This window comes from Coptis chinensis, chromosome 4 (assembly GCF_015680905.1).
Source record: "Coptis chinensis isolate HL-2020 chromosome 4, ASM1568090v1, whole genome shotgun sequence".
Classification (NCBI taxonomy): Eukaryota; Viridiplantae; Streptophyta; class Magnoliopsida; order Ranunculales; family Ranunculaceae; genus Coptis; species Coptis chinensis.
In genome coordinates this window covers 105,458,000-105,470,452 of record NC_141459.1, presented here as the reverse complement: position 1 = coordinate 105,470,452, position 12,453 = coordinate 105,458,000, and the positions used below count along the sequence as shown (strand labels likewise).

The 12,453-nt window shown below is 30.7% G+C and overlaps 1 protein-coding gene across 1 annotated transcript; it reads left to right on the top strand.

Moving 5' to 3' along the window:
• The first annotated feature begins 9,828 nt into the window (after positions 1 to 9,828).
• On the top strand, positions 9,829 to 10,974 carry LOC147506620 (uncharacterized). The gene has a single exon (XM_086558693.1). The coding sequence runs from the start codon at positions 10,038 to 10,040 to the stop codon at positions 10,425 to 10,427; it is 390 nt and encodes a 129-aa protein (XP_086414819.1). The 5' UTR covers positions 9,829 to 10,037; the 3' UTR covers positions 10,428 to 10,974.
• The last annotated feature ends 1,479 nt before the right edge of the window (positions 10,975 to 12,453 follow it).

Here is a 12,453-nt window from a genome sequence, read left to right as displayed (position 1 = left end):
AATGCAAAGCATTAAACTAATCTTAAAAAGTAATTAATAGAAAATTAGAATATGGATACAATTGCATTAAACTAACCTCAAATAATAATTAATGGAAAATCTAAACTTGGATGCAAATACACCAAACTAACATAAAAAAATAATTGTCGGAAAATCGAACCTGGATGCAAATGCATTAGCTAACCTCAAAGAAAAATTAATTATAAATTTGAAACACGATTTATTATCGTGGAACTAATCTTAAAAAATAATTAACGGAGATCGAAAACCGGATGCAATCGATCAACTAATCTCAAAAAATAAAATGGATGCAAATGTATTGAACTAACGCCAAGAAATAATTAACGGAAATCGAAATTAGACGCAAATTCATTGAACTAACCTCAAAGAAAAATTAATTATAAATTGGAAACACGATGCAAATGCGTTAAACTAATCTTAAAAATAATTAACGAAAATGAAAACCGGATGCAATTGTAATTGAACTAATCTCACAAAATAAAATGGATGCAAATGTATTAAACTAACCTCAAGAAATAATTAACGGAAATCGAAATTGGATGCAAATTCATTGAACTAATCTCAAAACAATAATTAATGGGAAATTGGAAACTAGATGCAAATGCAACTTTATCAAATAATAAACGAGAAATCTCGGAAACCTGGATGCAAATACATTAAACTAATCTCACATAATAATTAACGTGAAATCGAAACCTGGATGCAAATGCATTGAATCGACCTCTCAAAGAACAATTAACAAAAATTGGAAATTGGATGCAAATGTATTAAACTAATCGAAAAGAATAATTAACGAGAAATCGGAAACCTGGATACAACTACATTGAACCAAAAAAAAAAATAACTTAATTGGAAATTGGATCAGCGTATTGAACTAACCTCAAAATATAAATAACTAAAAATCGAAACCTGGATGCAAATGCATTAAACTAATCTCAAAACATAGTCGCAGGGCCCGGCTCACGGGGGCAAGGCCAACTAGGGCGCTAGGGCCCCCTGTCAAAGCCCAATAATAAGGCTCCCCTTCAATGTTTGGGTCTGGAGTTTGTCTACTATTATCAAATGATCTGGATACAAAAATGTTTATAAAGAGAGTCAAACCTGGGGTAATTGCAGAGAAATTAGAATAGTAACCAACTACACTAGTTAATTTTGGATGCTTATTAGGCATTTAAAATACTTTTGTAGCATATTACTTAGGCCACTTTTTAAGAATTCGCCTTGGGCCCCAACAATCTCAGAGCCGGCCCTGCATAGTTGGGTTATATGTTGTGGGTATATCTCGATAAATATAGTTTTGCATTTAAAATGATGTTTATCTTATCTCTTTACGTATGATTGGGAACTCATTGTTATTCAAGTAGCTTCAATATATATATGAACTTCACATTATTAGGCAATCTCACAAAACTTCAATCAAACTTCTATTATTAAACAACAAAATGAAGTTGAATGGTTTTATCAAAGGTAAGTTCTTTTTTTCTAATGGAGAGTGAGGTTTTCACGTTATAAGAAATTTGGTTGAGTGATTAATATAATATTAATATATAATAGTTATGCATATTTGCAAATATTTTTTTCAGAATAATTAATATAACAACACCCGTTCGTAGATAATCTTTGAAGATTCCACATAGTGAGTCATGCATAATTTAAAAAATAATTAATGGGAAATCGGGAACTGGATAATCTTCGATGATCCCACATATAATAAATCAAGCATAATTTACTTTTTATGTCATGTTTGCAAGGACACTACAGATGGATCAGTAGACGTTGGTATTACACACCACAATGGATAATTAAAAGGAAATTGGAAATTGGAAATTGGATTCAAATACATAACTGAGCTTAAAGAGTATTTAACGGGAAATCGGAAACTTTATGCAAATGCAATAAACTAAACTCAAAAAGTAATTAACTAGAAATTGAAAACTGACCGGGTGCAATTGCATTAAACTAATGTCAGATAATAACTAACACGAAATTAGAAATTGGATGCAAATCTTTGAAAAATATTTAACGAGAAATAGGAAACAATATGCAAATACATCAAACAAACCTCAGATAATAATTAATGGGAAACCAAAAACTGGGTGCAAATGCATTGAACTAAACTCAAAAAATAATTGACATAAAATAAAAAAAACCGATACAACTGCATTGAACTAACCTCATAGAATAATTGGTGGAAAATCGGAAATTAAATATAAATGCATTGAAATAATCTCAAAGAATAATTAACGGGAAATAAAAAACCATATATAGTTGCAAATTAATTAACCTCAAAGCATAAATAAATATCGAAAACAAGATCTGAGATGTATTGAACTAATCTTAAAGAGTTATTAACGAGAAATCGAAACCGGATCATATGCAATGAACTAATCTCAAAGAGACTAATTAGCCAAACATTGAAAAGTGGATGAAACTACACCGAACTAACCTAAATGAATAATTAACGGAAATTATAAATTTGATGTAATTGCATTGAACTAACCTTAAAAATAATTAATGAAAAATCGAAAAGCTTGATGCAAATACATTGAACTAACCTCAAAAACAATTAACATAAAATCAGAATTGGATGCAATTACATTGAACTAACCTCAAAAGAATAATTAATGGAAAACCAAAAACTAGATGCAACCGTGCATTAAACTAAAATCGAGATTAACTAACGGAAATCAAAAATTTGATGCAAATACATTGAAATAATCTCAAAAAATAGTTAACTGAAAATCGGAAGTCGGATGTAATCAGATCACATCGACCTCAAAGCATAAATGTCCGCTTTTTTAGCCTTCTCACATGAGTAATTACAAGTAATTAGGAACCCAAAACAAAAGTGAGTTTATAAAAATAGACTCTTACATATATGCAATTTGTATAGAAATTGTAAACTATCGAACTAACCTAGAAAAACAATTAACGGAAAATTAAAAATTGAATGCAGATGTATTGAACTAACCTCAAAGAGTAATTAACGGGAGATTGGAACCTGGATGTAAATGTAATGAACTAATCTCAAATACTAATTAATGAAACATGAAAAACTAGATGTAACTGTATTGAATTAATTTTAATGAATAACTAACGGGAAATCATTAAGTGGATGCAATTGCACTGAACTAACCTCAAATAATAATGAACGAGAAATTAGAAACTTGATGCAACTGCATTGAACTAACCTCAATGAATAATTAATGAGAATTTGGAAACTGGATGCAACGTACTACATTAAACTAACCTCAAAGAATAATTAATGGAAAATCAAAAACTTGATGCAAATGCATTGAACTAATAACCCTAAAACATATTTGTATTATATGTAGGGGGAATAAATGTCTCCACAAATATAGTTTTGCATTTTAAGTAGTGTTTATCATAATTCTTTTATTATGATTGGGAATGTCTTGCTATTCAAGTAGCTTCAATATTATCTTCGCCACATTGGACATTCTCACAAAACTTCAATCAAACTTCTATTGTTAAACCTAACAATAAAAATAAGTCGATAAGTTTTATCAAGGTTTGATGATTCCTTTTTATAGAGAGTGGTGCAAGAAATTTAAATGAGTAATTAATATAATTTTCATATCTCATAGCTATGCATAGTTGCTAATATTTTTTAAATAATTTAATATAACGACACCCGTTTGTAGGACACGCTCATGTGATAAATTTTTTCAAGTGGGAGTAGTGTATTATTTGAGGATATGGAAACAATCAATCTGTTTTGGTGATTTGTACACATTAGTAAATGATTATGTTGGCGGTGATGATTTACCAAATCATCATAAATATAATAAAACTATTATACAAGCTAGATCGAGTTTAAGATAATTCCATTTGAAAATTACAGATTAATATCCTAAACAACAAAGTGAAGAGGCTATCTCAATTTGATCCCTTAGTTTCCAAGTACTTATACACCATAATTGCTGCTCATTAACGATTTGGTTTATTTTCAATAAAAATATATTACGATTCAAAATTTGCCTCTAAATCACCATAAATATAAGAAAACTATTATACAAGCTAAATCGAGTTTAAGATAATTATATTTGAAAATTATAGATTAATATCTTAAACCACAAAGTGAAGAGGCAATCTCAATTTGATCTCTTAGTTTCCAAATACTTATGCATCATAATCGCTGCTCATTAACGTATTTCGGTTTATTATCAATAAAAATATATTCTGATTCGAAAATTTGTGTGAGATATTTTGTAAAGCCTTTTTAGCAAACAAAATATTTAATAGATCCCGGGCGTATGCCCGGGTCCAAAATCTAGTATATATTATAGCTATACCCTCTTAGCTCTATTTTTCAAGGCTTCACAGAGTCTCCAATTTTTTGTAAACTCTAATACTAATTACAAAAAAAACAATTCCAAATCCTTAGATATATATTATAGTTATACCCCTCACCAATCTATTTTTTGGAACACTCAAAGAGACTCCAGTTTTTTCCAAACTCTATTACTATTTACTAATTACAAAAAAGTATGATATAAATAAAGAACTAATCCCATCTAGAGTTTCACAAAGTCTCCAACTTTTCCTAAACAATATAGCTAATTACGGAAAAAAAAAAAAATATACAAAAAAACTAAATTGCTAAAAACAATAGTTTCAACCAAAAATGATTTTCCTAAAATCCTTACGCGACAAAGAATAGTTTCCACACTAATCTCAGGTGAAATTCAACATAACAAAGTTTCTTTCTAGAAAATGACAATTAAACTATGAAAAAACAAAGGAAAAAATAAATTGAGTTGCTTGAACATTTACTTTATGCATTTGTTAACCACACATGTGACTAAGAAAAAAAAAGTAAACTAATCATAAAATAAGTAATAAGATGTGTACACCCAAAACAAATAAAATTGTATTGTATGTACTACATATATATGGGCCTAACAAATAAAGTTGGATCAATTTGATGTGTCATCCACTATGGGATTTAGACATTTAGTCATAGTTAAGAATTTCAAAAACTACAATTCCGACCACAATAATTATGACATATTCCAATTAAATTCATGAATTTTATAATTTCCAATTTTAGCAGAATAACGAGATTCAATTAAAATGGACGTTGACTTAAATAAATTATATAACTATTTATTTAGTTAAAGTGGACGTTGTGATTAAATAAATTATATACCAAACCAAAACAAATTACATGTGGAAAATTAAATTATACAAAAAATAACATTACAAAATATATAATAGAAAATGAAAAAAAAAAAAAAAACGGCAAACCAATAATGACAAATATTATAAAATATATATAATACTGTATGAAACTAACATCAAAGAACAATTAACGAGAAACATAAAACTATATGCAAATGCATCGAACTAATCTCAAATAATATTTAACGGAAAATCGAAAATTGGATACACATGCAAGCATTAAACTAATCTTAAAAAGTAATTAATGAACAATCGGAATATGGATACAACTGCATTAAACTAACCTCAAAGAATAATTAATGGAAAATCAAAACTTGGATGCAAATACATCAAACTAACATAAAAAAATAATTGTCGGGAAATCGGAAACTAGATGCAAATGCATTGAACTAACCCTCAAAGATTAAATTAAAAGAAAATCGGAAACTGGATGCAACTGTATTGAACTAGCCTAAAAAAATTAACTATAAATTGGAAACATGATGCAAATCGCGGAAACTAATATTAAAAAAATAATTAACAAAATCGAAAACTGGATGCAACTACACCGAACTAATTCTAAAAATAAATTGGATGCAAAGCATTGAACTAACCTCAAGAAATAATTAACGGAAAATTGGAAACTGGATGAAATTCATTGAACTAACCTCAAACAATAATTAAAGGGAAATCGGAAACTAGATGCAAATACAACCTCATCGAATAATAAATGAGAAATCGAAAACTGGATGCAAATGTATTAAACTAATCTCAAAAATGATTAACGGAAAATCAAAAACTGGATGCAAATGCATTGAACTGATCTTGAAGAACAATTAACAGGAAATTGGAAATTGGATGCAAATGTATTGAACTAACTACAAAGAATAATAAACAAGAAATCAGAAACTAGATGCAACTGTATTGAAATAACCTCAAAAAATAAATAACAGAAAATCAGAAACTTGATACAAATGCATTGAACTAATCTCAAAATATAGTTGTGTTATATATCGTGGGAATGTCTCGATAAGTATAGTTTTGTATTTAAAACGGTGTTTATCTTATCTTTTTTCTTATGATTGGAAACACCTTGCTATTTAAGTAGCTTCAATATGAACTTTTTCTTATTAGACAATCTCACATAACTTCAATCAAACTTCTATTATTAAATAACAAAATGAAGTTGAAGGGTTTTATCAATAGCGAGTTTTTTTTTAATAGAAAGTACATGTGGTTTTCATGTTATAAGAAATTTGGATGAGTGATCAATACAATATTTGTATATAATAGTTCTGCATATATAGTTGCATATATTTTTCAGAATAATTAATATGATAGGACCCGTTCATAGATAATCTTTGAAGATCCTACATAGTGAGCCAGGTATAATTTAAATAATAATTAACATAAAATTGGGAACTAGATAATCATTGATGATCCCATATAGTAAATCAAGCATAATTTATTTTTATGTCATGTTTGCAATTAAGGACACTACATATGGATTAGTAGAAAATTGGTATTACAAACCATATTGGATAATTAAAAGGAAATCAAAAACTGGATTCAAATACATTTAACTGAGCTCAAAGAGTAATTAACAGGAAATCGAAAACTTTATGAATATACGATAAACTAAACTCAAAAAGTAAATAACTAGAAATTTGAAACTGCTGCAACTGCATTAAACTAACGTCAAAGAATAACTAACGAAAAATTAGAAATTAGAAATTAGTTGCAAATCCTTAAAAAATATTTAACGTGAAATCGAAAACGGTATGCAAAAATGCATCAAACAAACCTCAATAATAATTAACGAGAATCGAAACCGGATGCAAATGCATTGAACTAATCTCAAAAAAATAATTAACGAAAAATCAAAACCAATGCAACTTTATTGAACTAAACTCATAGAATAATTAGCGGAAATCGAAACTAGGTGCAAATGCATTGAAATAACCTCAAAGAATAGTTAACAAGAAATCGAATCGGATGAAATTGCATTGAACTAACTTCAAAGCATAAATAATCGAAATCATAAACTAGATGCGGATGTATTGAACTAACCTCAAAGAGTTATTAATGAGAAATCAAAACCGGATGCAAATGCAATAAACTAATATAAAGACCAATTAACAAAACATCGAAAAATGGATGTAACCGCATTGAACTAACCTCAATAAATAATTAACGAGAAATCATAAATTTGATATAACTACATTGAACAAACCTTAAAAAATAATTAACTGGAAAATCGAAAAACTTGTCGCAAAATGAATTGAACTAACCTCAAAGAACAATTAACTAAAAATCAGAAATTAGATGCAACTACATTGAATTAACCTCAAACAATAATTAACGGAAAATCGAAACCTGGATGCAACTACATTGAAATCAAAAATTGGATGCAATATCCTTGATGAATATTTAACGTAAAATCGAACCTGGATTTAAATGCATTAAAATAACCTCAAAGAATAGTTAACTAGAAATCGGAAACCGGATGCAAGCGCATTGAACTACCCTCAAAACATAAATAACCGAAATTGAAAGTTAGATCTGCGAACTAACCTTTGAAAAATAATTAACGGAAATCGAACCTGGATGCTGAGATGTATTGAACTAACGTCAAAGAATAATTAACTAAAATTGGAATCTATATGCAAATGCAATGAGCTAATCTCAAAAGAGTAATTAACTAAAACATTGAAAACTATATGCAACTGCATTGAATTAACCTTAATGAATAATTAAAGAAAAATCGGGAACTTAATACAACTACATTGAATTAACCTCAAAGAATAATTAATAGAAATCGAAACTAGATATGCAACTACATTGAACAACCTAAAATAATAATTAACGTAAAATCGAAAACTTGATGCAAATGCATTGAACTAACCCCGAAACATAGTTATATTATATATAGGGAAAATATAATATCTCGACAAATATAGTTTTGCATTTTAAGTAGTATTTATTATAATTCTTTTATTATAATTGGAAATGTCATGCTATTCAAGTAGCTTCAATATCATCTTCGCCATTATTGTGATTCTCACAAAATTTTAATCAAACTTCATTATTAAACCTAACAACAAAAATAAATTCGATGAGTTTTATCAAGATTTAGTGTTTTTTTTTTATAGAAAGTGGCACAAGAAATTTAAATGAGTGATTAATATAATTTTTCTATCTCATAGTTATGCATAGTTGTTAATATTTTTTAAAATAATTTAATATAACGACACCCGTTTAAGTTTTCGGGTTCGAAAGCTAGTTTACATAAATAATGTACGAAGCAAGAACTGGGATTGTTTCAAATTCTCAAACCTTAATAGTAAATCCGAAAGCAGTTAGTAGTCGTGAAAAAGCAAAAGAAAAGAGAAGTTTTAAGAATCAATGGTAACTGCTAAATAAGCCTTTCCCAGTGCACAGGTTACATAAAGTAAAGCAGGCACATACAAGCATAAAGAAGAGCCATTCAAACCTGCAAGAGGACTTTGCAGCATTTTGAATCAAAAGACTAATGTATCCTTAACGTGTTAATCACATACTCTTCTTCATTCCTCTCTCAATAAGCTAGTAACGTAGTGGGGACCCATATGAATCCCATCATTGAGACAAGTACTGGCTTTTTTCACAAGGTGAGACCAGTTATTGAGATTTGAGAATACGATGCTTTGCTTTCTGTGTTTGATTTTTCAAAAAAAGCAAACCAAACAACACCACCATTATTTTCCCAAACTTAGTGTGTGTACTCTAAGTCAAAGAGAAGATTTCTTGAGCAAAAATCCAACCAAGAAAAAGCCACCACCTTATTATCTTTTTTTTTTTTTTTTTTTGTATGCTTCCTCTTTCAACATTCTTTACGTCTTAATTTACAAAATCACCCAACTTTTCAACTTAATATTTATTTATTTGCATAAGCTTTAGGCGCTCTAGCTTATAATACTACACTTATTATTTCCATAATGTTGATCTATATACAATAATATGCCTTTTTTTGTGTGGCTCTTGCTTCTTCTATACTTTTGGTGGAGTGGAAATAATATTTGTTGACCTTTAATCTTGACCTGATAGAACCCAGTGGATGGATGGTTAAAATGGTGTACATGTCGTCTTGTGTGTATTTTTCATTAATGTGTTGTAGTCAATGAGATTGCTTAGATCGACCTGGATGTGGTCCCTTTGATATGCATTGTTTTGCCAGAGGACTGAGAAAAAAAATTGTTTTGCCAGAGTATAATGGATCTTAATTAACAACTTATAGCATCACAGTCTATAACTACGTATTCAAGTATTAGATGGATGCTAGAATTTTCATAAAAAACAATGGACTAGTAATATATATGCAACACAGGGTTTGATGTGAAAACTTTGGCAACATCATAGCTTCACCGTACCTTCCATGATAATATTTGACTAGCTAGCACAGTCCTAAATGCATAAGATTGTAACTGTAATAGTGAGAGAAGTTGTTATGTGGATTTGTAGTCTACAGTCTTTTACTTTAGAACTTGTCCAAGCTTATGCATGGCAGTTATGCAAATAGGCTGATTTCGACTCATTTACAAGTTTAAAAGCCCATATTTCTTTTGATGAAATGGTTGTCTTGTAATTATAATTCTAAACAAGGGGGATTGTAGTAACAGAACCATTGAGCAACAGAATTTTTATACGTGTATATTTGCTATATTTTGTTCTTGGTTCCCATCCCACCAACAAATTTGGTTCGAATTTCAAAACTTCCTTTTCATTATTTACTTTTGCTGAAGCTTCTTCTTCTCCTTCTTCCTTTCTTTTGCCTTGGGTGGTTCTTGTGGTTCATGGATATTGATCTCTTGTGGGCTCTTGGGGGGTGGTCTATTGGTCCTGATTGCATGGCAACAACTACAACAACATCACACGCTACTACTACTACTACTACTAGATTGTTCTTTGTTGGATTCATTTTCATCATGGTTCTTTTCTTGGTTAATAATCCGACAGACAATCTGATGATGATGCCTACGTCCTCCTCTTCCTCAATAACAACAAGGAGACTAGTCTCAGCTTCAAGTTCAACAACAACATCCCACTTGCATCATAAGGAACAGAGTTTGGACACTCATCATACTTCATCATCATCTAGGTCTACTAAAACTAGTACTAGTAGACAGTTTGAAGCAAGCGCACACGAAGTACCAAGTGGTCCAAATCCCATCTCCAACAGGTAGATATACAATATATACAATTACTATTACGTACTACTGCTACTGCTAAGATCATCATCACCTCTCGTTGCTGTGGTTCGTTGTTGATGATGATGGATATTGTACGTACTGAAAACATTAATTATATGTTGTTGTTTTCCTCTTGCTAGCTGTAAGTGGTCATCATATACATGTATGAAAGGTTTGTTACACCATTGTCATCGTCAGTGTCTTCACTTTGACAACTATATCATTTCTTGAAGTAGTTACACATTTCAGTTCTGTTTAGAAATTTAAGATCATTGAAACAGATCGAGTCGTGATTGAATCAAGTGTGTGATGTTTATTATCCCCACATGGCCATCACCAACGCATAGCAAGTGGTTTTACTTTCTCTTATTATGTAATCACATATATGTGATGATCCTGGTTTGTTGCTTTACAAGGTCTTTGAGAGAGAAGGGGACAAAAAAACAATGTAGAGATGAACAGTTTATTTATTATGGTTGTTTGATATGGTCTGTTTGCATATATGTCTTCGAATCTTTTTTTATGAAGATACACTTGATCAGTTGTTGTCGTTACCTGAGGTTGATATCATATCCACCAGAAAGTTGTGCAATGTTAATGAGAAATTCAAGTTTGTCCATGAATTAAGAGATGAATGAACCGAAGCCACGCACAAACATATATGTTGTCCATGAATTCAGAGAGGGTACCGTCGTTAGAAAAACAGCCTGAGGGCACAATATTTTACGGTGGGGATTTTTGATGAACATTGAGACAAGTACGTGTTGATCTCTCGTCCCAATGCACTTATGCACAAGCCCTACGCGAATAATAAACCTTAGGCGTTTTGGTTTTTTTATCAGTGAGGTTACTTTTTCTGAGCCCTTTGTAGTGACAAAAACATTTATGTTGAACACATACCTCAAGGGGAAAAAAAAAAAAATGAAACTTCAGTTTAATTATACATTATATTTCTCAAGTTCTCCAACATTAGTAAGGTCTTAAGAGTTAGGACTTAGGAGTGATGTGCCTTACCAGCATTTTTAAGGCAGAGAGATTATTCTTTCAATGTAATTGTATTAGTTGTATTGGCTGGGGAAGTTCAAGCAGTTCAGGTGGGGGGAAGGGAGATAGATAAGATTGAAACTGACTTCACAGGGGGAGGAGTCAGATTAAAATAGATCTGTGAACAATCAACAATGACAACCTTTATTTTTTTTCTGCTTTTTCTGAGAATTAGTTAATACATATAAGCTAGTCATGGATGTTGCTTTTGATGTCTTTTCAAAACACAATATCCAAGACAATATGACACCGAAAGTCATTGAACCATATCATTTGCTAATAATAGTATCGCGCTCACTGTTGTTGATTGAACCACACCAAAACAACCAATCATACATATATGATTTTGATTTTTCCCCTTAGTCACTATATAGACAAAACTATCATCAACTCAACCGCCCGCCATTTGGTTAATTGGCAACGGACCTTTATGATAAATGACCATATATATCAGTATCCATACAGATATGCAGAATTCCTGAAAGAATACTTTCGGAGGATAATTTAGTGAAAAGACGCTCCCTGTCAATCGATAGTTCCATCAGGTGTAGCCACTGGATATGACGTTACCGGTGTGAATATGAATGTGGTGTGCTGCATTTCAAAACACGCAAGCCTCACTGCACCCACCATCTGTTGACAAACCCAAACCCAAAATTTTCTTTGATAATATATTTCAAATGATCATCAGCATTCATCAAAATGCATGCCATAGTGCCATGTCTCTCATCACCAACGTAGTACTTAATTAGACGTGGATGTATCTTCCACCTCGTGCCGGCCTCCAATTGAACTACCAAGTCTATTTATTTAAGAACTGGGCTCTATCAGTGTCTTACAACACTGTAACTTGAATAGAATCCACCATGCATGTTGGTTGTTACACCAGGTCTAAACTAAACGAGACTTTGCAAGTGACACTCCATAAGGCCGGCCAAATGGATTTACCATGGATATGATGTAATTAAACTGCTCC

Bases quoted from the DNA above. Each gene is read 5' to 3' on its own strand.
- LOC147506620 (XM_086558693.1), top strand. From the start codon at position 10,038: ATGGATATTGATCTCTTGTGGGCTCTTGGGGGGTGGTCTATTGGTCCT.